Raw genomic sequence first — 27129 nt, forward strand, 5'->3', positions numbered from 1 at the left:
AAGAAATTGCTGGCAAGTCACTCATTGATTGCAAAGTGAAAAGCTTCCTAGAATGTACATAGTGTTTCTTTTTCTAGCTTGTACCCATTCTGCCTAAAGAACTGGCAGAATAACAAAATGTAATTTTAAATTTAAATGCAGTAATGTAATTTAGAGATGTACAGTGATGTTGTAAAGTTGAAGTAAAACTTTGAGACAAGAAAGTATGGGTTTAGGGGGTTTGGGGATTTTTTTGCATCCCTCCATAATCACAATGAGGAACAAACAAATTTATTGTTCACAGACCATATTGTGTCTGAATGAGGTCAACAGCAGGACAGAGTAGCATATATGAGAACAGATACATACTTTGTACATACCTGCCTGGTAAGAGGTTATTTAAATCTAATTACCTTTATTTTTATTAAGTTCTAACAAAATAATTAGTACTTCCATAGTTCTTTTGTATCCAGAACTTGTTCTTTTGTCAGATGCAGGATAGTAAGAAAAATTACCATGACAAAAGACCACAGAGAAGGACAACAAAATAGTCAGATTTATCGTAAGTCTGATTCCTTAGTTATATCCTTGGCTCCTTGTCTATTTCCTTGTAATAACTGCTTGGAATAGCAATCTTGCAATCCAAATTTTTTAAAATTAATTTTAAGAATGGTATCTCTTTCCAGCATCTGTTTCAGTTCTCTTTATTGTGTTATTCGGTATCAACAGGCTCACTTGCCAGGAGTCTCCCTCGCCCATCTGTCAGACTTTCAAACCAAAAGCCTTGACTCTCTCCTCTTGTTTTTGCCTGAATTTCAATGAAGAACTTGTAAATAGGTGAAATATTAATTTGTTTCAGTCTCCTCCTTAAAAAAAAAAAAAACAAACCAACAAAACTTTTATGGAGAACACAGAGGAGGTTGCTAGGACATTGCACATGCATTTTGCTTATGCTAATCAACATGGTCTCATTTGCTTCTGAGTATTACCTACAATCAGTTATTACTCCTTGTTTAATACTCTCAGTGCCAGTCCTCTTCTGCAAGTACTACTTCTGCACTTGTTCATGAGAAAACAAACATAATACATGAAACACAAACAAGCAACATGCTCTCTACAGTTACAGAATTAATGTACTTTCCTTATTTTAATAGATTTGATCACTCAGGACTGAGATAACAGTGGACAGATGATTAACATCTGGCATAACTACACTGAGTTTGCATGGCCAGGTTTTGGTAGTGGGTTGGGTGGAAGATGCTAGAAGCTTTCCCCATGTCTAGCACAGCCAGTCCCTGGTAGCTCCAAGATGGATGTGCCACAGGCCAACAGTGAGGCAATCGGAAGTGACAGTAACACCTTTGTGACAACACATTTCAGAAGAAGAATAAAAAAATAGTTATCGTGCAGATGTAATTGCATCAAGAGAAGAGTGGAGAGAGAATATGTGAGAGAAACAAATCTGGAGACACCAATGTCAGTGCAGAAGGAAGGGGAGGGGAGGAGGTGCTCCAAACACCAAAGCTGAGCTTTCTATACAGTCCATTAAGGACCACATGGATGCAGAGATCCACCTGTACCACATGGAGGAGACCCATGCCAGAGCAGGTGGATGCCAGAGGAGGCTCATACTAGAACAGGCTCCTAGCAGGGACCTGCAGATGGGCGGAAAGGTTTCCTGGCAAGACTGGTGACTGCATGGGGGACCCATGTTGGAGCAGGCTGTGCCTGAAGGACTGCACCCCCTGAGGGAAGAGTGCAGGAAGAGTGACCCATGTTGCAGCAGTTTGTAGAGTTGTTGCCTGTGGGATAGACTCATGTTGGAGAAGAATCTCTTGTGGCAGGGACCCCACACCACAACAGTAGAAGGACTCCTCCCCCTGAGCACCAGCAGGAACAATGTGTGATGAATTGGACATAACCCCCATTCACTGCCTCCCTGTGTTGATGGAGAGAGGAAATACAGCTGGGAAGGAGAGAAGGGCTTTTTTTTTAAGGTATTCTTTTACTTCTCATTATCATGCTCTGAGTTTTTTACTAAGAAATTCAATTGATATTTCTAATTTGAGTCTGTTTTTGCCCGTAATGGTATTTGATGAGTGATCTTCCTGGTCCTTATCACAACTCATGAACCCTTTGTTTTATTTTCTCTCCCCTGTGCAGGTGCAGAGGGGAGTGACAGAGAGGCTTCAGTGGGTGCTTGGAATCCAGCCAGCATCAACCTACTACACTACCAAAACAAGTTCAGGCACACATACAGAGCACTTACATCAAAACACAGCTAATACACCAAGGAAGTAAATCTCAATCTTGTCCGCTGATTTTAAAGATCTGCAAGTGATACAGAGGTTTAAAATAGGTAGAAAATTTGAAAGAAAATCTTTCACATTCCCAGCCTTCAAAAGAGAGATTAGCAGCAAAGACACTGAACCTAGTCTGCAAGCAACCAGGGAAGAATGAGATCCAAACCAGAAAGAACAAGAAGAATGTGTATCAGCTTGTAAGGGGTGGATCAGCCTTTCCCTGTTTCAGCAAGGTTCATGCAAGAAATCTCTTCCTACGTGTGCAGGCACAGAGCCAGCCAAATTGTAGATGGTGGTCTGCTATGTACTACTGCTCCTCTTCTTCTTCTGTGGCACAGGCTAAAAGCTGATCTTAAGTAGCATGCCAACCAGGTAGGAGCCAACCAGCAATGTGCAAAGGGGAATCCTGAAAGACTTGGAACTTGTCCTCAAGAAAATAAGCATTTGACAATGAGAAATGAATTACAGCTCACAGAAATTCTGTTCAGCAAGACAGCTCTTCAGTATCTCCATGTGTCCCAGTGTAGAATGAATATGACCAAATTTGCCTTACTATCTCTTCACAAGACCTTCCTTAGATCAGGCAGTCATCCAGATACAGATACATATGATTTCGCTGTGTAATTTCAACCACTAAGTGTGTACCAAGAATTTTATTACCACATGGACCTTCAAAAGTCATTACTGATCCTTGATCTGACCCCACTGTTTTATCCCTTGAGAGCCAGGCAGACTGCAAGTGCTGAAAGATGACAGTCAATCAAGGCACATTAGAGAGCCGAGACAGAAAGTTAGAAATTAAATACTGAGCCTCCTCTTATCTAGGTTATGAAGAGATAGTCCTTTTTCTTTGAAATTAAAATGTTGACTGAGCTTCCTCCATATTCTTCAAGAACACCTTTGGTGCCCTACAAGAAGCATCAAGTTATTTTCCTATCAGACTCTTCTGAAAAATTTTCTAATTTGTCATCGTTATATTGTCAGTACTTTTTGACAGAGGTTTCCATCTACGCGATGCTTTGGCTTCTGCTCTGGCTGAAACAAGTTGCAGTAACAAAGGGGAAAGGCAGCACTTCACGGCATGCCAGTTTCAATCCCTACAAAGAACGATGGGGTGTAACTCTGTTAATGCTGGTAACATTTAAAAATGGTTTCTAACTTAGTATGGAAGTGGAAGAACAAATGATGTACCCAGAATCTTGCTATGCTTGTCTGTGATTTGTTGTTTTTCAACTCTGCTTTTCTAGCAGAGTTGAAAGCGATGGAAACCAACTTCTTGAGGAGAGGTGAAGCCAATTTACCTTCCCCAGTATTAGCACCATTCTGTATGTACATTAATAGCTAGCAGGCATTCCACATTCCAATGTCAGTCTTACTGAAAGTCATTAATCCTGTGGAAGACCCAGATCCTAGTGATAACAGATGTCAAAGGTTTTGGTTCTCAGTTTCATGAGCTACAGCTGTATATCAGTGGCTTCAAGAAGAATGAGGGTTACTTTTCTAGAGCCAGGGCCAACTTAGATGCTTTTGTTGCTTAAACAGAGATTTGTACTGAAAACAAACATCACAGGAACAGATCCACCGAAGTAGGACTGACACAATGTTATCTGACACTGAGTCAGCTCTTCCGCCTGTTCCACGGAATTCCAAATTATTATGCTTTACTAGAAAGACAAAAAACATCTGCCTTAGTATTCAAAGCAATACAAAAACCAACTTGGTTAAGATTTCTAAAATGCCGTCATATCCTTCAGCCTTCATGTAGTTCCTACTGCTGGATCTTCAGTTCTGTCTCATCATCACAAGTCACTATGGAGATAGATGCCTTTCAAAAGGAGAAATCACTGCAGTGAAAATACTGACACCTGCAGCTTCAAAATTTTATTATTAAGGATACCTGTACAGTTACAAAACCACTGATTAGTTCTAGGTGGCAAAACAGAGGACCAAAGGATCAAATGAATTCTGAAGGAATACAAACTGAAGTTACAAAAATTAACAGTTTAAATGCTAGCCAAGTTACAACTCTGATATAAATTAGCAGATAAAAACTACAGAAGGGTTGCCCTGGAGGCAAATAATAAACATTTCTATAGAGATTAAATTCTGTCTTGCATGCTTACAACCTGCCACAGCCTCACATGTTCAAAAGGTGAATTGTCTTCTCCTTCCTGTTCTCTCCCCTCTGTAGCTGTGGACCATTACAGTGAAAACTGGCTTACATGAAACCAACTCACAGCATCTCAAGAAGGCAGTCTTCCCAGGCTCCAAACAGTAGAGAAAAGACAAAGCCTACAGAAGGGGATTCCAAGCATATATCTAATATACATGTCTGAATTACCCTCCACAGGAGCCTGTCATGACAAGAGGCACATCTGTCCTAAGTGCTTACTCAAGCCACATCAATCTCTCTGCTCTGATATAAACAAGCTATTTCAATTACAGAAGTTCCCCTACACAAAAGATGTTAGGGAAACATCTGGTGAAAACCAATTTACTTATCATTCCAAGATTACCTCAGTGGTCTAAACATGTACAAAATTAAGTAGTCAGAAATATATTGTTCTATTAGTATGACAGCTAATGTAAGCCAAACTGGTACTATTGTAAAATAAGTCTTAAGTAAAACTGTCCTTTTGTCCACAAAGGCAGCTCTCATTGCATCTTGCACCATTCACCTTAATAATCACTGAACCCGTTGAAAAGTCAGTGATGAACATCACTGACAAACACCCGAAGTCTTAATGCAAGTAAGATGTCACTTCCAGATATTATACAGCTGTGTTTTCACTACTCATGTATCTACTAGAAAGACTTAAGAGCAGATATACAGATACGCCAAAACAAAAAAAAGATAGTGGTATAAAGATGTATAACCTTTGATGGGCATAAAGCTATATATCCTTTGATCTACTTGTACCTATGCTTTAAAACACCTGAAGAGATTGGGTAAACCACATCTAATATGTATCACTTCTACTTCTTAGCCAACTGCATTAGGAACTTTAAAACTGCTGAGCAAATTTCTTTTTGGGGAATATTTTGAACTTTGCTATAGTGTTGCAATGTAAATAACTGCATTGTTATATATACTCTTCTTTCTGCTTTACCCAGCTTATTTATACTACAATGCTTTTCCTCTTTCCAATTATGCTAGAAGCGCTAAGTCTGAATCTCTTTCCCTCTGCCAGAGTATATACATTTGTATCTCTTTCCTTTAATTTTCTTCTTAAACCCATCTACTCTCCTTCTAAACATGCTCCTCTATTCTACACAAACAGAAAAACCATCTGCAGCAAATTTTTCAATCCGATCACTAAAACAAATAAAATGAATCTTTACTTAGGTTTCAAGTTGGTCACTATAAAACTTCAGTCATATACCTCCTATTTTTAATCCAACACTATACTACCTCCTGTATGCACAAAAAAAGATAGATTAAAGAGGTAGATTGCTTTCACCAAGGGAAATTTTTCACAAGGTGAATTAAGAAAAAAAAATTTTGCAACGAAATTAACGGCTGCTGTTTTAATTCTCTGTTCTGCTCACATTACACCAGCTAAACAAGAAAATGTATTATAACTTCCTTTCACAAAGAGATACTCCCTCTGGAAGGTGGTAACACTGTCAGATTTTTCCTTGTTTCTCTTGGAATGGTTGTTTTAGTTTCCAGATACATTTTTGAACAGCTTGAACAGCATTCTTAGTGGCCAGTGGGCCAAAGCAATGGGGAACAGCTAGTAAGGAAAAATAAACACCTAAACATATTCTAATCCAGTTGATAGCAACATCAAAGAACTGTTAGAAAATGGATACTCAACTGTCAACATTAAGTGTCAAGGCAGCAAAATATGGTCATAATTGCCTTTTTTATGTTTCTGAGCCTAGAGAAAGGATTAGGTTAATCTGCATAGTTTAGTGCTGAACAGAATACTCCTTTGCTTTGCTTGTGTTACTAGCTGACTCACCACTTTAGAAGTAGAACAACATTCAGGAAGGAACTACTACAGTGTGATCTTCCACAGCAAAAATATCCCACTTTTATCTATCAAAGTAGAAGAAAGGGACTGCTGGTCTACTGCACGAAATAGTATGATCAGCCAGGCACAGCAAAAGCTGGCTTCAGCTTTTTCAACTCTGCTGTTGTATTCCCGGTTTATTTGGCACACAGTACACCAAGAAAATAAAGAAGTTCCTGACTTAAAAGGCAAAAATTGGTAATAACAATACCAAGGAAATCAGGATTACCCTGCAATACCACCACGAGAGTTAACCACCAAACTGCCCACTGCCCCTGTACTTCATGACGACAGCTTAATCAACAACTTCATACTCCATTTCCCAGTCCAGAGAATGTGTGTGTGTATGAAGAAATGTGAAAAATTTGCAAAAAAATCTAAGACAGTCTCTTGTATGGTCCAGCTCACACCAAGTCAATTATCTGTGCGTGATGCTACTCAGTAAACCTGGAGTACAAGAATAGAAAGCTATTAGCTAATGAATGTCAGTCCTGATGGAAATGGTCACAATAATTAGGTGAAGGAGAAACAGATAAAGAAATAAGAGCAGGACTGAGTGCAGTGAAAACATACAGAAAGAAATATGTAAGGAAGACTGTTAGAAGACAAGGAAACCTACTGTGGGGGAAAAGAGCTGGAATTGTCATCTGTGGTACAGCAGGATATAATTCTAACTTGATGGATGATTGCTGGTTTCATACTTAACTTGCATATAACTTCTCCCCAGTGAGACAATACAATAGGCAGAACATGAAAAAATTACTACCTAATGATAAAGCAACATTAACTTATGTATTTTACTGTAATATTTTTAAGTTTTATCAAGCTTTCAAACCATTCAAAAGTTTTTCTAGCAGGCCAGGATGGATATTGATGCTTTGAAACAGGTTGGGAGAATAAAGTATCAGAAGCTCTTTTGCCACGAATGTAAGAAAAATTGACTATAAAGGTACTCCAAGCAAACTGGAGCTTAAAGGGAGCTCCTGCACCTGGAGACAAAGCATGTGGTGGATGTCCCAGGTGAGGCCCTGACTGCTGGCTACCAGACACAGCACTTGGATGATGCAGAGTTGAGAAGGGCTGAAACCCTCAAAGGCGCTGGCAATACCCAAACACCTGTGAGTGTCAGTGCACTTGAGTAGTTCTAGTTCACCCTCCACCAACACTAGCACTGCTGTGGTCAAGTGCTTTGCCCCCCAACATTCTACAAATGTAGAAAGCAGTCACATCAAAACAAGAGGAAAATCTCAGGAAAAGCACTCAGCCTGCAAATGTATCCCACTCACACCCATTCCCAGGAGCCACGACCCATTACTTTGCATAGTGCTTTTGTCCCCTTAGGGCCACATCAGTTGCTGACATAGGCCAAGAGCTAGATGGCAGCAACACAGCGGGTGGGAGTGACAACAGAGGAAGGACTATAAATAAGACAAATGTCATTGTTATTTTACTTGCTGTAGAAACATTCAGTTATAATATTTAAATCATTAACTAGCTGCATGGACTTGGTGAAGATTCTTCCCTAGTCTCCCTTTTTATGTGGACTCTAAACAAGGTCACTGCTTTACTTCCAATGCTTCAGCACATCTATCTCATTTTGTTAAGATTGAAGAGGGGTGAAAAGACCACTAGTTACGACCTGAAAGGCTGAAAAATGTCAAGGGAAGTCAAACTCACATGAAATGACATTATTTCACCTGACTTTTCTTTCCCAGAATAATACCACACCTTTTTGACACAGTTGGGTGTTTTTGCAGATCATTCCAGAGCAACTGAAGCACCAATGGGCACAACAGCCTAGTACCAGATTTGTCTTCCCATAGGCTTTTGCTCATCTGCTACTGTACAATCACTATTTCAAACTTCACTAAAGTCAACTGTAAAGAAGGGAACTAATGCTTACCCTGTCATAGCTGGAATGTGAAAGACCACTGGCTGGAGTACAAATGTGGGTGGGAATACTGGACACATTTTATTTCTTCCTCCATTTTGAAAACAGAACAGCCTACTGTGGCTTTACTGACCAAAATGGAAAATACCAAAATGCAAACTACCCGAAGTGGTCAGATGGTGAATAAGCATCAGCCCATTTAATTCCTCCATTTAGATAATTCAGGTACTGTAAGGAGATAGATCAGATACTCAGTCCACCAAATCCCAGGTACAGCAACTTTAATGAAAGAACAAAGTAAAACCTTTACGAAAACCAATGCTGTTTCATTTCAAGATCCTTAAATGCAAAACATGAGCAGGGTTTCAGTTCTAAATAATGCAAGTCATTTCTGTGGTATGATTTAAGAGGAATCCAGCTCATACAGGAAGGTGCTACCATTAAAACCTCTCTCTGCCACCAATACAGCAGAAGTCTCAAGTGCAAGAGTTGAAGGAAACAGAAAATATTTTTATTTCCAAACAAATCCAAATTTATCCAAAAATTGCTTAACACAAATCTCCCAAGAAAGCTAAAGGCTTACTGAAGTCAGAGGTTTGCCAAAGCAGATAAAAGACTGAGTAATATCACAGGATCCAGACTCTGCCACCCACCCACAGCAGAGTATGTCCAAAACTGAGCCAATCTGTTACAGGAAACTTTGTTTTGAACAAAGAATCTTTTCACTCAGCCACGTTATGTTTTCTAAGGGATGTTTTTGAGACCACAGAATATTTATGCAAGCAAGGAGAGCTCTGAAGGAGGTTTATTTGATTTTAATTTCTTCTCTGACACACAGAGACCCTGGAATTTCACAAGTGGGACAGAAAATTTCAGCCTACAGAATATTTTCCACTCATCTCCCCACAATATAGGTATAATTTGCACTTTGTACAAATCCCTTTCACTGTCTTCTAGATCTATTTCCAGACGAAATACTTTCAACTACTGCAAGGCTGTGAAATTCATGCAAATGTGGATTAATACTTTTAAATGAAGACTAATTCAGAAAAATCAGATAAGCATCTTTCGCTTCTTGCATGGGACAATTACTACTTTTTCTACTTGCTTTTATCTGAAAAAATAATTAAAAGTTCCACTGTACACTGAAGAAATGCAATGCGGTCTGAAATCTTCAGGGTTTTTATACAGAAGGTACTATAGTAATACAAGTATTAAACATTCTCCTCTAGCTTTTGAACAGTCCTTACTTCAAGGACACAAGTATTCATAGATTAAACAAAAATATTCTTGAATAGAAGACTGCTTCACTGAAATTACTCTCATTGTTCCAATCCTATTTTTCCCCTCCTATAAATAAGGAAAACTTCCGAAGATACATGTCAGCTCAGATGCTGGAGGTGGGAAAACCTGGATGTTAGATAAAAAAATAGCCTTAATATACTGCTTCAAGCTGCTGCATTGTCTCAGAGAGACAGAGGATAGCTATCAAGTCTGCAGTTAGCCTAACAAGTCAAAAAAGCAGCGCTATTGCAAAGGGAACAAGGGACTGAGGTTGCCAGGCAATCCTTTTTTTTGTTATTAAGTCCTATTGGCAGTACACTGGCATTCTGTCTTGAGGATAGAATTAAGCATTTGGGAAAGGATTTCAAAAATTCACTCCAAAATGAGACCTCATACTGTAGCAGTTTGCCAAAATCTAATTTGCAATTTTAGCTCTACCTTCCATAGTCAGCCAGCACAGCTTTGCTTCACAAGTATCCAGATAATGAGCAATCTGCTCTTGATCCTGCATTCAGAGTACTTAAAGTGATTAACAGATCTGCACATGGAATAAGACTGGGCTTTCTGCATGTAGCCTTTACCTACCTTCTGTTGGGTACTCTGCCATTCATTTCAGCAGGACTGCATCTTTAATATCTGTTTGAGGTAGAGAAGGCTAAGTGTTGCATGAGATGCTAGAGAGGACAGAATTTAAGACCTACTCAAAATTTCACATCTTAGAAGCAAAACCAAAACCCACAAATCTTGCCTCCAGTAATAAACAGCAAGTATCTTCTCTCTTATTACTAACCATTCAGCAATAGTACATTAAAAAAATATATGTACACCTTGGAACCAATACCTTCTTAATTACTGGGTACGAATCAGGGTTCAGCAAATCCATAAAACTGCATGACTGTCCTCTTCTATCAACCTAGAGGAGGTGATGGATGTGACAGCACAGCAGTCCTTGGATTTTAAGCCATGCAGTACAGTAACTCTAAAGAGCTAATGCATAATGGGGGAGGGGAGAAGAAAGGCCTCCAAAGCCCTGATATATTTAGAATCGATCCTTTCACCTAGCCAGGCCGTAAAAAGTCTTATCGCTTTAGTGATCTGTACAAAACACTTTGAATGCTCAGGTGAGTTTCTGGGAAAAATAGAGCTGTTCAGTTCAGGTTTCAGACTAAATCCTTCCATACAGCTGACATTGCAACAACCTCTAGCCCAGGCATGGATTATTGTATTCTTTACAATCAGTTAAATGTTCCAAGGAAAAAAATATAATTACATCTGTACTCAACACAGGGCATTGCCAAACTTTATCACTTTGAAAGCCTGCAACAAATCAAGAACTGTATTAGGCAACAACAAAAAAAGGAAAGGAAAGAGTAAAATCAAAATCACATGAATGGTATTCATCATTCCACTCAAGAGACTGCCTGAAAAGAGATTTAATAATAATACTGGTTCAGTGGGAGCTGTTTCCAGGCAAATATAAACATGAAATTCGTGATGGAAAAAAGTAGCCCAAACTGTTTTGTTTTGGTTTCAATTAAGACATCTTTATGAAACAGTAAATAACACCAATACCAACTCATTCATGGAATAAGCTGGTACTCCAAAATCTAGAAGGTAAGAAAGACATAACTTCACATAATTGCAGCAGCATAATCTACACCAGAAGCTGGGGTGTTTTATGGGGTTTTTGAAATCAGATTCAACTTGAAATATTTTTAAAAGGTAGAGAGGTATATTTTCATTCATCAGAACAAATGTTAAAATGCTCTTAGATGCAAAATCAACACCAAGCTAAGTAAAACTCAAGAGTGTCTTAGATACTGCCAAGTTTGACCTTAAAGTGAGCAGAACAAGTTGTCAGCTGCTGAGAAAGAGGGTATTCCTGCACTATTGTACATGAAAGTCCACATAAAATAGCAACTCATTAAATAGAGCTATCAAAAAGCTGTTGACTTTTTGATGTGCTACATTTCTGTTAGATTTTTTTTGAGCCAGCTTACCCTGTGATTAAAGATTCTAACTACGCAATAACCTGATGAAGTATTAGGAATAGTCCGTGGTTACCAGATAACCATAATAATATCAAAACCCCACATGATGTGGCTGATTACATCAAAAAAGAAAAAGCTAATCAATAAACCCAGGGCAAGACTGACAACACTTCAACAAGCAGAATTAGGCATATCGAGTCCTAGTAATCAAAGTTACAGTACTTTTTTTATTCTCAGGATCCTTGAACAATGCAAAGTCGAAAGGAACTAAAGACTATTCTCTAACATCTTTCCATAGGCCCATACTCATGAAGGAGAAACAACAGGAAATGCAATGCTTTTGTGGTAAGTGGACCACACGGCCTGGTCCACATACATGTGGAATCCTTACAGCAATTATTCATACTAGCATTTCTTTATAGTATACCAGGAACCTCCCAGGAATCCCTAATTTAAGCACAGAAATTGTTGCAATAAAATCTTAGTGGTAGAAGTATTTACCTGTTACTGGTAAGTGAAGCTGCTGGCACACTATAATTTGCTACACATCTCAACAATTAGTCTATATCTAGGCAAGGAGGAAGTCAGGCTTGCATTTTAGATGTTTCCAGTTGTAATACAAACAGGAGATCCTAATATTTCTCAATGGCCAAAGCAAAATCCAGGAGCCTGTTGTACAATGCATCAGATGGATGTACAGAAAACTGGGAGCTTGGCCTGTAGCTGTAAAAATTATCCCAGATGTAACACATGCAGCATTCAAAATACATACAGAATTTCTCTTTTGGGAGGGTATTTTTGTTTTTAATAAAAAATGGTGTTATAATAAATGTCTGAGCAATACAACAATGCCTCTAGAAAGCAAAGTGGAAGGGCTGTACGTGGCAGTAATACAAACACTTCATAGGAAGGCTGCGTGTCCTCCGGCTACTTCCTTCCCAAGAGGACCCTAAGTGATGCTGCACCAAGCTGCCATTACCACCACAATGACTATTCTACAGACTGGGACAATTTACTGTTCTGTGGGCAAGAGCTCTTCTTTCTGAACTTAGGAAACAGTGATGAAACCAAACAACATAATTCTGAACTGTTATGCTTTGGAATAGTTTATTTTCTCAGTGCATGAGTTTCTGTTACTGTTTCTTTTTCATACCTGCAAAAAACTTGGGTCTGAGGAAGACTTTCCATTAGCAGTGGGACAATTAACAAGCAATTAGCAGACACTCCAGTCAACTTTGGCAACCTTTTGGCAATCAAAGTCACCAACATAAACTAAAATAAACATAAATCAACACAAATCCTAAAATCAGAAAGCAAACATGTACCAAAAAGCAGCTACTTAAAACCGTGTGCTATGCCCTGTATTCTTTCAAACTACTTAAGGTTTCCTTTGTGCTGTCATAAGGAAATGTACACAGTCATCAAGATGGGATGTAAATTAAAGAATTATCTTGGGTGATGGATCATCACTTCAAAGAGCAAGACTGTGTTTTATGTCTGATGCTTCAAGAGTGAGTTTGTTTCAGGTATGTTGAAATTCTGAATGGAATTGTTTGATAAAAAAAGCAAAAGTGAAGCTGCTGACAAAAGTCAGTCAAAATTAAAATTAAGTTTATTGATGTGGAAGAAACACAAAAAAAAAAAAAAAAAAAAAAAAAAGTGGAGATTAAGGAATTATTCTAGCTTCCCAGAAATACCACAAGGCTGTTCTCACCCTTAACTGGCTCCTTAGAAATTTCAGAAGAACACAGCTCTTTCCCAGCTCTCACAGATGGTCAGACAGTGAATTCAGGGGATGCCTACGGACCCCTGCTGCATGACTGTGCTTAGGTCTGTTCTACGCTTCCATATGCATAATTTGAATAAAGTGCTTAATACCACAACTCTAAGTTATTTTTTCTTAGGAGCAGAGAGAACCCTGCAAAAAATGTACACAGTGGCTCAATTACATGAAAAGAATATTAGCTAGGGTTTCAAATGTAATAGACACAAATTCATCTCTTAAAAACAAGAGGTACTCTTTCCATACTTGTCTATGAGGGTAACAGATTCCATTGGTGAAGTTGCCTTTTTGCTACTTAGTGTGGGCAGGAGGACACCAAAGTGTTCTTGTGGACATGAAACATTTCATAAAGATGTCATATTTTTTACTTGCCCTTAACAATGCAGATATCAATCCATATTCAACTAAAACCATTTATAGAAGATGGATTTCATTTTGAAATTCTCAAAAATCTAGTGAGACATGAAAACAAGACTGCAACATGAAAGCATCTGAGTTTTCCTCTCTGAGAGGAAAACAGCTGCACTAATTTACAAAAGCTAATGAAGAAAAAATCCAAAAAAGTACCAAAGAACAACACAGAAACTGCCACCCTACTTCTGTGAATTCCTGGTATTTTAACATCTTTAAAATTAGCAACACTTTCAGGCATGATTTACATCTTCTGCACTAATAATACATAATTTTTTTCATTCTTTTCAGTGAAAACGTGTAGTATTAATGGCATCAATTTCCTCAGGATATTACCACAAGCAAAAAATCATGGCGATTTGGAATTTTTTTTAAACTACAATAAAAATGACCATAATCTCCCAGCTGTTACCTTTCACACCACCCATCTCCCCACAAAACATCACCTTTTTACCACTTTCCTCTTACAGGCCAAGGGCATACTCAAGTAAGGCCAGACCAACTACTCACCCAGTGAAAAGCATTCAGATATCACTGAAATAGCTTCACGATATTCTACATGAAGCATTACTCAGTCATTTAATTGCACTGACAAAGGAAATCCATTCTGATAGAAGGTACAGCACTGGAGAGTTAGTCAGCAAATTACACTGAAGTACCAGAAGCAGCAATAACTGCGTGGAGTTCCAAACTGCTCTGCCAACATACATTCAGCAGACCCTGGAAGAGTTCTCCTCTACACCTCTGCCAGACAGATGAAGAGGTTTACAAGTACTTTTCCTTCTCTGAAAAGACCAACAGAAGAGTGTCAACTGTGATTGGATTAAAATAAAAAACAAGGAATATTTTAAGTCCTAGGAACAACTATCCATAAACCACGTGGAAAGTCAGCTCTACTGGCATCAGTAAGAAAAGATAAAGGCTGAACTACGTTAAATAAGCAAAGCTTATAGCAGAGTTTGGAATTCTTTCAGAAAGCTAGAGCTTTGAATCTCAGGACACCATAAACTTACATTGGTGGTCCAAAAAGTACGAGACGTAAAGATTTCAAATAACTTGAAAGGAAAAACTACTGACTTGGCTGAATCAGAAATGTTGGGGTTTATTTTGACCTCTGTCCTTTCCTCTTTCTTTGACCTTGGTGATGTCACTTTGCTGCTAATCTCCTGTGCCACTTTGTGGAACACAACCATGGTGATGTTTAAAAAGCACTTTGCTAACTGGCATGAACACCCTCAGCAAAATCTTTCAATGCAGTGCAAATAACAAACATGTTTTGCTGAGACAGTCAAAAAAAAAATCAAATATGCTTTTGCTAGCTCTCCACAGTATTAGTTAATTTGCTTTATTCCTATAGCAATGCTGGCATATCTAACACTGACAGACAAACGGGACCAACTTTGTTATTTACAATACTTCACTAAAACCAACAGGACTGTCTCTTTTTGATCCTAAGCATTATATGCCAGGCACTTTTCTCTAGCCAGAAATAAGACTTGAATCACAGATGAGAGATAAAAGAAAGGGAAACTCTTAAGAGCTATTCTAAGTGCAGTGATGTTGATGGCAGTGGGCATTTCTAATTGCTCTACAGTCCAGCATTTAGATTATTTAGGTGCTTTCACGTTGGGAAAGGCCTACTAAGGATTCCATAGCATATGCTCAATGGCTCACCAATGTGAAGCTGAAGAAGGAAAGGCTGGAAATATCAGCACATGAAGAGAAGCAGCAGCAGCCACTGAGGATTCTGTCAGATTAGCAAGATTAATTTTCATATGGAATAACTTGAATCTCTTAAATCAAATGCCCAAAATAAAAAGAGAAATACTTATCTCCTCACACAGCAGAACCAAATGGTTTCATAAATTACCTTTTTTCTGACATATGAGTTGGTAATGCCATTGGAACACTTGTCTACCAGACTTAATGCCAGCTGAACTCAGACTCAAGAAAATAATTTCAGCATCTCTAAAACTAAATTACAGGTGTAGAATTTATTCTGTAAAGACCTTTCTGTAGTCACTTCCTGACTGCATCCCCAAAGCAATAAAACGGGCAGCCTGCAGAACCCCCAAGATTTACAATAAATCTTCCTCAAACAAACATGGTATTAAACATACAGAGCACTTTTCCTACACGCTAAATGTATTAGGATTAAATGTAAAGTTATGCAAATGTAAAGAAGAAAAAAAATGTTTAAAAATATAGAAAAAAAATCCTTCTTTTCATCAAAAAAGATGGATAACAGACAATTGATTTTGAGTGCTTTTTGATGAGGAGTATCTCAAGAAAGGAACACCTGCTGGAATCTTCAAATAATCACCTGAAGTTCAGTTCAGATGAACTAAAGTGAAGTTATCTCCTAAAGTAATCAAAACCCTATCTTTTTTATTCCACTACCAGAAATGTTGACAACTATTCTGAGTGTTGTTTTGGTACATAATATCTGAATCCACCAAGCTGCAATAGTTTAAATAAAAAAGGATGTTTTTTCCAAATCCTTATATAATGGAGTAATTTCTCAGACTTGCATTAGGGTGCCCACTTGATAAGTTCAAAATGTAATGTGACCTGCTTAAAAGATTCATCATGAAGTACTGTCCTTATGCATTCTGTGTCTGCCTAAATATAAGCAGACATCTGACAACAAGGCATTCTCTGATTTTCTTCTGTTTTAGTAGAAAAATTGCTTTTAAACAAGGCAAGTATGCTCTTTCCCACTGCCCCATCTTGTTCTCTACCTCCCAAATTAACTCATCCTGCAGTTTCAGATGCACTGTGTACATCCCAGCTGGTGCTTGAAGGCACGATGAGATGTACAAGAATCACAACCTATTACTTAACGCAGGCAGTACCAATCAATAGATCAATATAGCTGATGCTCCCATGACAGCTCTGCAGCGCCTATAGACGTTTAGTACATGTAAGAAATGCATCTGCAAGAATCCTTTCCAAGCTCTTGCAAGCAGAAACTCTTTCCTCACCATAGACACATCACTGCCTGTCACCTAGTGGGTGGTAGCTTGTGCAAAGGAAATGCTACAAGCTTGTAATTCTATAGGCGCAAAGCCAACGAGATAACCTGCTCTCCATTATCCATGGTAATTAAGAAAACTAAGTTCATCAGAAAAACAGACAAAATGCAAGCTATATATTAAGCAGCATGCAATAATATACTCAGTCCAGTAATCTTTACAAAACTAGTATAAAGCTTTCCACAGGAAACAGAGCAGAGAAATTTCTAAGATGCTTATTTTATGTAAGAGAAAAGGGATTTCAGCAATGCAGTGACAGAGTAATCAAGAAAGACATTACTTAGGCAGCTCAAAGTTTTTCATCCTACAATCCCTTATCACCACAAAAAAGCTCCACCATTGTAATAATCTAGTATTTATGATGTTTGCTCTGTAGATACACTCAGAAAGTAACGTGTATTTAAAATGTTTAAAATAGCATATATTTTAAATTTCTCTTCAACCACACAGCACAGAATGAGGAACTTCATTTTGTTTAATAAACAGCTGTTGCAGTATGTCAAGCCCATGCCCGAGGCAACTAATTTATCGAATTTCAAGAGAAAAACAAACCAATAATTTTTCCTTAAAATATCTTAAGTCCTTTCCTCCAGTACCAGCTCCTACATTCATTTAGTTTCCCAAATGTAATACTGCTTGCTCCAGCCTTATCTGGGATAGAATTTTCCTATATCCATAATTCCTCTACTAGATCTGATGCTGTCTTGGTCACAACTGCCATGTAAATTCTCTATCTTTCCCCTTCAAACACAGAACATCTCTTAATCCTTTCAGAGGCATTCTCACTCATTCTTCCCCTTTCTTTACTATTGCTTCCTCCCAAATGATGGAAATTATAGTAATACATTTAGCAACTTCTCACTGATCATTTACAGTGCAGCACAATTAGACTCTGCTGATTCATTGTGACAAGAGACATTTACTCTTGCTGCTGACAATCCACATGTTTTCTAGCATCCATATCTGTCTGGATGGCAACACTGTGCACTGGGTGTCCCTCTGGCTGGCCTAGTTCTCTTGCTGAAGCTTTTCCTTTTTACAACTAGAAGTCTCTGGTCTGAATAAAACAGTGAAGTACTAGAAGCTAACAGTTTTTTATCATATAAATAACTTTCATTCTAAACCTCAAAAATGTTCAACTAGCACTTAGCAAGGAAATCTCAATGGCCTGTTAGCAAAATAAGCAAGTAAATAGTTTCTTAGGTAAGGAGGAAATGCACAGCACTGAAAGGCAATTATTTCTCATTCACAGATGCAGCCAGTCATTCATTAAGTCATGCAGCAATCATTCCTTAATTTTACAACATTTATTAACATGCCCATATATTTGCCATCTGTAAGGGAAGGGTTCAGACCTTCAGGAAATCTTTATTGACATTAAGACTGCCTTACTCTAACAAAATGGGAAACTTTGTTCCTATAAGAACAATACTGTAGAAACTAACTTGAAGGCTCTTAAAGTTCCTATTTTTCCACTAACAAAAACTAATAATCTTTTTTTTTATTCTTCCACAACCAACTAAGTAAATTCACGGCCACAATATCTGAGGCCAAAAAAACATAGCAAGATACTGCAAGGCCTGGAAATTTACAGCATTGCAATGGTTAATCCTAGTGAATCGATTTAAGATATTAAAATTCCCATCTATCAGACCTCTTTGCTAATGTCCCTGCCCTCAAAGCAAAAGGGAACATATGCCTGCATCCCAGCCACCCAGTTCATAGAGCTTCTTATTAACTCAAGCCATAAATGACAATGAGTCCATCTAACACACCAATCTAAACCACCACATCTAACATGCAGGTCTGTGTTTGCTCTTGCCATCTAGACACAGACAGGCAGAGAGAAAGGTTAAACAGCTGCATACAGGCATCAGGAAAGAAAACTATGATCTTTAAACCACTGCATCACTTTGCTCCCACACTCATAAATAATGTTCTATGTGAGTGTTTGACTTTGAAAAGTTAAAAGTTTGTGAAAAGAGACACACTATGAGAACAGCACCCAAACAACACACAGCAATGCTGTCAGTGTTACGGAGCAGCTGAAATCACCATGATTTCCACAATTCTAACTACCAAAGTTCAGTTCCCCTTGCCCTCTAACAGGCGAGCTGTATCATGTAAAGCATCACAAATATCAGCTGAAGTCCTGGGTGTACAAGGACATTTTATTCATATGAGTTAATGTTTCTGTCACCACCAGCTCTTCAATGGATAAAGAGAAGATCCAATTCAGCTGGGATGGGTTAAATCTCCCATAAGGAAAACAGGCTTGCCTCTCATCTATACACCCAAATCTAGCAAGTATAATGAAAGCCTAGGAGCATTTATCCTTACAAAGAAGCACTTTTTCTTTCAAAAAGTGGAAGAATAATACACATTCTAAGTTCAATAAGGCTTTCTAACACACAGAAGTCTGCTGAAATGCCAATAAAACCTAGACACTATATGAATATGAACTAGTAGCAAAGCATGGTTCATTCACAGTTGCTTTTGCATCCGATTATTTAAGTTGCTTCTACAGATTGAAAACATTTACACAGGAAAGCATGTTTCCTGTGATCTGTAGCACCATACTGTATAAAAATAAAACCCTTCTGGGATTGAATTAGAGGATACAGTGGTTCACTAAATTAACATTACTCCCCTCTTTTCTTTGTATGATTTTTTCCCCAAAACCATATCCCAAAACCCTAACTGTTCACTGTGTAGCACTTACTGTTGCTGGACTTGAGGTCACGGTGAATTATGGGAACAATTGCTTCCTCATGCAGGTAGTTCATTCCCCTGGCAATCTGCACTGCCCAGTTCACCAGTATGTCAGGAGGTATCCTTTTACCAGACAGCACCCTATTGAGCGATCCTCCGCGGGCAAACTCCATGATCAGGCAAAGATTAGGTTCCTTCAAACACACGCCTCTGAGGGCAATGATGTTGGGATGTTTTAACATTGCAAAGAGCTTGGCCTCTTGGCGGACATTCTCAATGGTCTGGCTGATGTCCTCATCAGGGTCATAGCGAGCTGCCTTGACAGCAACCTCATCTCCTATCCATATAGCTCGATACACTTTTCCGAAGCCCCCTATGCCAATGATTTCTTCCAGAACAAGCTCTGAGAAGTCGATCTCTAGGACTAGGGAAAGAGGAAAAAAAAGATATAAGCATTCAGCAACTATGCAGTCTGTACATCACTCCATGCTGGCCAACCTCACCCCTGCCCTTGGAGGAAGGGCCAATTTTCAGTCCAAAACACTACAAAGGAAAGCAGTGGGCCTTTCTGACAACCTTTCAGTGCCGAACAGTATTATGACACTGCCGAACAGACCTTGCGGTGTCATAAAACTGGCATGAAGTACTCACTGTAAGTGGTAAAATAACAGAATAGCCTTCTCTTACCACAGTTAAACCCTTATAATACTGATGCCCCTGCCCCTACCCCTCTTAAGGATAAACTCTTAGTGACAGCACCACATTCTGAAAATGAAAAACACACTCACCAACTAATCTTCACTGTGTTCACAATACAGTGCTTAATGTAAAATAGCTAAAACTCAACACAAAATGCATCTGCTTCTCCATTTGTCCCTTATTTAAACGTCTCTTGTTGAACTGCCACAGCAATCTTTTAGCTCTTCCCAAATCACACTTATTCTTCCACACCTCTCCAGGCTTTGCAGATTTGTTCCCCACAAGAGATCTGTTAACCAATTCTGACATTACCAACAACAGTGTGACAAACAGATGGATCAAACCACATACTGAGTGTACAGAGCAAGCAATAAGAAAAACATTTCTTGATTAATGCATACTGCATTTTTGTTATAAAAACTTCCTATTCCCATACACTGACAGCTATACTTAACAGGCTGACACAAAAAAAATCTACAGCTGCAGCTGTCTCAATTCAGCACACAAACTGCACCTGGAGCAAAAGCAATGAGAAAATTATCCTGTACAACTGTACACTAAACACAGTTTATACAGGTGGCCAAAAGAACCCAACCAACACTGACTAATGTAGAAAGAAAATTCCACATACTAACCAATGAAAACATGTTGACACAACTTAATTTACAGCAGTGGAAGGCTACTATTGATGCTACTCTGTATGACATTTGCATGGTTATCAATTACAGTCAATGACATTTTAAAAAGTTTTCAAGATAGAGTACCATAATGCAAGATTTGAGCAAAAAGTCACCAAGTCTTTTCATATTTTCCTGCATTTGAAATGCCAAATTTAACATGGTTTCCCTACTTTGTCTAGTACAAAGGAAATTAAGTATGTAAGGGAGCAGGTTAGATCCCACTTAAATAAACTAGTCTCCTTACTCCAATCAAATGCCTTTCCTATGTATAAGCCTACAGCACAAGACTTTGTCACAAAACTGTACAGAGTTAATAAAACTCTTCTATCCACAGCTGTAGGCTTTTTTTTTTGTCTGAGCTCTACCTTTCCTGAACATGATTTTTAGAAGTTGGCTTACTTTTTTAAGTTAGTCAAACCTACGAGTTAGTTTAATAAAGATGCCTTTGCTGTTTTTCCTAGTGTTCCATGAACAAAAGGCTAACAGGAAACAAGATAGAAAACTGACCAAGAAAGTCTGCCAGAAGGAGAAAAGGTCTCTTCCAGTTCAGAACACAAAAAGAATCTACTTTTTTTCTACTGTGAATACATATTTTGGGTAACACTCTGAGCTTCAAGGATTTGCACAACAAAGAAGATTGCAGTGCTACAGTAGCAACCTTGGTACTCAAATGCTTGAGACAGAGACTACTAGAAAGCATGAAAGGAGTAGATTCTGATCAGAAACACTGAAATTTTAGAACAAGACTGTAATGACAATAAGTCCAGATGTGAGACTACTCTGTCACTGAGAATACACCAAGAGTCACTCTTTTATTTCTCACTAGTAAAAGACCTAAAGAAATCAGATGTTGAGTCCTATCTCTTCAGTCAATAGAATTGCAGCACTGCTAGAATCCTCACTTAACCTGTTCCTAGGGACAAGGTCAGTTAAAAGACTGGAAATGAACAAACACGCACCCCACACCACCAGGGTGATCTCCTGCCCTGCCAGCTCCGGACAGACAGCGTTCAGGTGCTCTTCACAGCGGGCACTGCTCGGGCATTTCACGGATTAAGAGGCCGTCAAGGAGGCGCCGAGCGAGCCGCCCGCCGGCCCGCAGGTGCTGAAGGGACAGCTCCGGCGGCAGCGGGCACGGGACGGGGACGGGACGGGGACGGGACAGCCCCGCGGGCAGCGCCCCGGCCTTCCCCTCCACACAACCCCTTCCCCCCATCCGCCCCGATGCTGGGGAGAAGCGCGACAGGAAGGTGGCAGGCAGGAGAACAAGATGGGCAAAGGAAACCGAAGGGCTGGAAAGTAGAACACTTCGTGTGCCGCCACCCATTTTCCATGAGAAAAAGCACATCCCTGCTGGAGGCGCAAATTAATAGGGGTGGGAAGTAAAACCGAGAGACTCCAGCTTCCACATGAAATCTAATGCATGACATTGAATGTTCTTTTATCTGGAAGTACGACCTTAGTTTAGTTTGAAACTGTGTACTTCTATAAGGCAAATTGGTCAGCTTACCCTGTTGGGTAGCTTATTCATAAAAACACCCTGATTTTTAAAAAATGTTTTGTTTAGGATTTTTAAAGGTATTTTCTGCTGAATTAGTTTATTCATTTTCACAGTTTGAGTTATACATGTACATTAGGACACAAAATACTTGTTTTTTGTCACATTTCTAAACACACTAACTCCAGTGTCATTTGGCAGATGTGTTGTATAGGACTGTACAGAATTCAAGAAGTGAATGCCCTCATTCCTCTGTGGGCTGGTAAGGAATTACAGAGCCTGTATGCCATGAACCAGTGGCCATGTTGACAACTGCAAAGTAGGTGCTGTTTAATCAGCCCTTATTAGACCACATGATTAAACTGTTTAATTCAGTCTTAAGTATTTAAGAACCCACAGCACAGATGAGAGTCCCTCAAGTTGGCCCCCTTCTGAGAGCTGCTACGGGCTACTTTTTATCATTCATGGTATCCTCACCAAGGCAAGATTCAAGCACACTACATGGATGGCTAAAATTACCAGCTAAACTAGGACAGCTCTCAGTAGAAACAGAATCTCTAGGATTTATACTCCCAAATTTTCATTAAATATATGGATAAACTTTAGGAAAGCAAGTAAAAATAGGTTCTGTGCTGAGGTGCATGTCCAGAACGACACTTTGCATCACTCCTGCAAAACTGGACTTACTGGACTATGAAGAATTAAACAGTAGATGGTGATTCCTATTCCAAACAGCTATTAAGCTAACATCATCAGCTCTAAAAGTGGATTGCATTCCATGCAAAGGATTTCAATACTCAACTTGAAAATCCAATTCAGTGGCAACCAACTTGAACCCCTGTCCAAACCACACTGTTTTTTTAAAAATGCCCCATACTCCTTAAGCATTACACAAACCTCTGGAGGACAAGAAATTCTACACTGTCATGAACATATGGCTGGTGACTTGACAGAAGAGAAGTAGCGTAGTTCTGTAGGGGCATGGGAAGAGTAAGGCAAAGACGAAGGGGGAAGGTACAACTCCTCAACTGTTGGTGAGCTATCAAACCATAGAAGAGGCAGCAAGACAGGAGAATCTAGTTACAAAGCCTGAACTTGAATACTCAACACAGGATAGGAGCTGAGGGTTCGAAAAGTTGTATAGAAATGGTTCTAAGTATCTCTCAAAAGCAAAACCTAATAAGCATTCATTCACAGTTTTTTCTGTGTGTGGGGAAAAAATAACTTACCAGTGCTCTTGCAGCATGAAAGAAAGGAACAGCACCTAGTCCTTTCACAAGCCCAAGGGCAATGCTACAAATTTTACCTAAATGCTTTCAAGCAGAATACAAAGTAAGAAAAAAAAGCTATTAGTTGTACTCCTTGGAGATACAGCCTAGATAGGACAAAGCATCTTTTCACTCTTTTACTTTCTAGAAAAGCCTACTAGTCTGAAGATCTTTCTCTGCCCCTCCAAAAAAAAGCATCCTTGCCTGAATTGTCAATGGTGACAGATAAACAGGATCTAGAAAGTCATTCCACGTTGTTTCTCTTTCCACAATTGCACATAGTGACTAAAAAAAAAGTCGAGATGAAACAGCCCTATTCTCTGTCTCCAACAAAGGCTTCAAAACTGCACCAAAATTCAGGGAAACAAACCAATGTCTCAGTGCCTTCAGCATCAAAAGTGACCCTCAGGCAGGCCCAGATACCCAAACGTGGATACAATTCATTCACAGGTATTTCAGGACAGAACTAGTAAGAGGGCAGAGGAACCTGGTAACACAAGTCAACTTAGGAATTTTTCAGTCAGAAATTAAAAGCTTTTGGTTAGTAAGTAGGATAACACTGAACAAGTATTAGCAGCAAAACAACACTTCAGAAAACAACTGCTTCCCTCCCAGCAACCTTTCTCTAAGAATATTCTTAAAGGCAGAATGACCAGAGCCCTGGTGACTCCACCAGTGCCCAGCCGCCAGGATTTTGTCGCTTGATGAAAATTTACCAGCCCCTGGAAACACAGGTCTTAACAATGGGAAACTGTTCCCGGCGTCGCCGAAACGCTAACACACCGAGCCAAGCTCTGCCTTCCAGGGAGCGGCGCGCCAGCCTGGAAGACAGAAGGGCACTGGAGCAGCAGGAATACCTCCGCGGGTGGGAAAGAGAACACACCGGGGGCCTGGGGCTGCCCCAGGGCTGGGGGGCTGAGACGCCGTAGCCCCTCCGCTCGCCGCCGAAGGCCATCGCAGGCCCCCCCAGCCCGCCGCCGGCTGGGCCCGCGGCCTCCCACGGCCGCTCGCCACCGGGATGGGCCTTCCCTTCCCCCTCAGCGGCGGCACCGGCTTCCAACAGGACCCACGGAAGGGCCGGGCCAGGCCCCTCGCCAGGGACATCGGGAAGGCCGAACCTCAGCTCTCGCCACAAGCTCGGCAGTTCCGCCGGTCTCTTCCCCTCTCCCATACCCACCCCAAGCTTGCGATAGGGGGGCAGGACCGGGCCTCTCCCCTGGCTCCCTCCCTCTCGGCGGAGGGGCCGCGCCGAGCCCCCCGCCCGGGCCCGGGCTCCCTTACGCTGTATGGCGGGGGGCGGCGGGTATCGGGCGCGCAGCTCCGGGCCGCCCCCCTGCACGCCGCTGCTCACGTAGTTGCTGGGGAAGATGCCGACGCGCTGGTCGATCTTGCCCGTCCACCAGCCCTCGTCGCCGGACACGTGCGAGTCCCGGGACAGCACCTGCACCACGTCCCCCGGCCGCAGGCTCAGCTCGTCCTCCCCGCACGCCTCGTATTCGAAGACAGCGGTCCAGAGCGGCCCGTCGCCCGGCGGCTCCCCGCCGCCCGCGCCCTCCTGGCTGAGCTCGGTGAGGGGCTCCATGGCGAGGCTGCTCCATAGGGGGAGGCGCCCGCGGCAGCCGGGCGCTGCGGGGGGCGGCGGGGCCGGGACCGCCGCCTATTGTTCATGCGGCCCGGCGCCCGCCGGCACCAGGTGCCGCTGCCGGGACTTCCCGGCGCGGGGCCGCCTCAGCCTAGCGCGGGCAGGGGCGAGACCAGGCAGCGTGTGTCGTGGAGGAGCCGCCGCATCCCCCCCATCCGCCGCCTCCTCCGTGCCCGCCTCCGCCTCCTGCCGCCGCCGCACATCCCGGAGCCACCTGACTCTCTGGCAGCTTCGGCGGCGCGAGGGGTGGGCAGGGCAGGCCCCGCCCCCGCGCCGCCATTGGCCGCCGCCGCCGCCCGTCAGCTCCGCCCTCACCTGATTGAGGGCCCGCGCCCCCTGGGCCACGCCCCTCCCCGCCCGGCCCCCGGCCCCGGAGTCGCGCACTCACCGGTGCGCCCCCGATTGGCCCCCGCACGGTCAGCTCTCGCTTCCTATTGGGTCGAGCGCTCCGAGCTCCGCCTTCCCCGGCGCGTCTCATTGGCTGGGAAGAGGGGCATGACACGGGCCAAGGGCGGGGTGGGGCGGCCCGAGGGCGGAGCGGGCAGGCGCCACCTGGTGGCGGGCGGAGGCGGCGCACACCTGGGCCGGCCCTCGCCGCCCCGGGCTCGGTGTCCTCCCCGCCGGGCACCGCCCCTGCCACACCGGGACCGTCACTGCCCCGCCGGGCATCGCCACTGCCCCCCGGGGACAGCCACTGCCACACCGGGACCGCCACTGCCCCTCGGGCATCGCCACTTCCCCGCCGGGCATCGCCACTGCCCCGCCGGGACTGCCACTACCACACCGGGACCGCCACTGCCCCGCGGGCCCGGGGCGCGGGCTCGGGCCGGACACCCAATTTAATCCTCATTTGAATTCCAGTGGCAAAACTGGAAATGAAAATTCTCTGTTCATGCTTCATCATAACAAAGCCCACTGATGCCAAAGGAGAAGCCCAAGTACCGTGACCACATCTGATGTCTTCACACTTATACATAAAATGCAGGGCTTCATTATTCTTTATTGTTTGCTAAATGCAAATACACAATTCTTCTCTGCAAGACAGATTGTTAAAAAATTCTCCATCCCCGAGTGAGACCTTCGGTTTGGTTTATGTACAGAGTAGCTCCTAGTAATTCTTAAATTTTGTGCATTGTGGTTTTGTCTATTTATCTATCCTTGCATTAGCATTGTGCTGTAGTACCTTTATAGGGAGCCCCAGGGTTTAGGCTTTTAATAGAATGATGAAGATCTTAAACGTAACATGCTCTGAGTTCATTCAAAATCCTTATCACTGTTTGTAAAATATTTGAATTTACTTACATTTACTCTGGGAATACACCCCCTCTCAACTGAACCTTAGTAACAAGTATTGCAGAGAACCCTACTGGGATCTACAATTATTCTATTTTCTCTCTTCCCCAAACTTCAGAGCCTTTATTTCTCACAGAAGCCAAACAAACATGGTCTAGAAAGAGCTGGTATATTAGTATCCTTATTTTAGAAATAGAGACCAAAACATGTCAAATTGAGGTCAGAACTAACATTTCACTGTGATGCATGCAAGATTTAGGCATGCTTCAGCACAAATTTTCAATTGAATTTGTCTAAGAACTGAGCTTTGGGTTTTCTCCTCTCTCTCCACTGCCTCTTGTCAGTGAGGGCAGAACTGAGGATGCATCCTCTCCACTATTCCTTTGTTACTTAAGGGTGTGTTTTCACAATTAGTGTAAGCTTATCCAATACTACTCTGTTGCTGAAAGGGACTTTCCTGCCCCTTGTCACATGCTTGACCTGCTTTCCTGATTGCAACACTAGTGACTGTGGCTGTGGAGTCATTTCAGCTCATTTATCTAGCTGAAAGCTAAGCCTCTGAGTAAAAGCAGCTAGTTTTCAATCAGCTTTTTAGGTTGATCTGACTTGCATTAGGGCTGTACACACAGACATTAAAGCCG

At 41.4% G+C, this 27129-nt stretch overlaps 1 protein-coding gene across 1 annotated transcript in view; it reads right to left on the reverse strand.

The window, feature by feature from the left end:
* MAP3K9 (mitogen-activated protein kinase kinase kinase 9) overlaps window positions 1-25342 on the reverse strand; it is a 50644-nt gene extending 25302 nt beyond the window's left edge. Inside the window, exons 1-2 of the mRNA XM_041459970.1 lie at window positions 24835-25342; window positions 19419-19832 (exon numbers count right to left, since the gene is read on the reverse strand). Coding sequence (XP_041315904.1) covers window positions 19419-19832; window positions 24835-25135 — 715 coding nt within the window. The 5' untranslated portion in view covers window positions 25136-25342. The remainder of the gene's footprint in view (window positions 1-19418; window positions 19833-24834) is intronic.
* Between the last annotated feature and the right edge of the window lie 1787 nt (window positions 25343-27129).

This window comes from Pyrgilauda ruficollis, unplaced genomic scaffold (assembly GCF_017590135.1).
Source record: "Pyrgilauda ruficollis isolate IOZ18807 unplaced genomic scaffold, ASM1759013v1 scaffold14, whole genome shotgun sequence".
Taxonomy (NCBI): domain Eukaryota; kingdom Metazoa; phylum Chordata; class Aves; order Passeriformes; family Passeridae; genus Pyrgilauda; species Pyrgilauda ruficollis.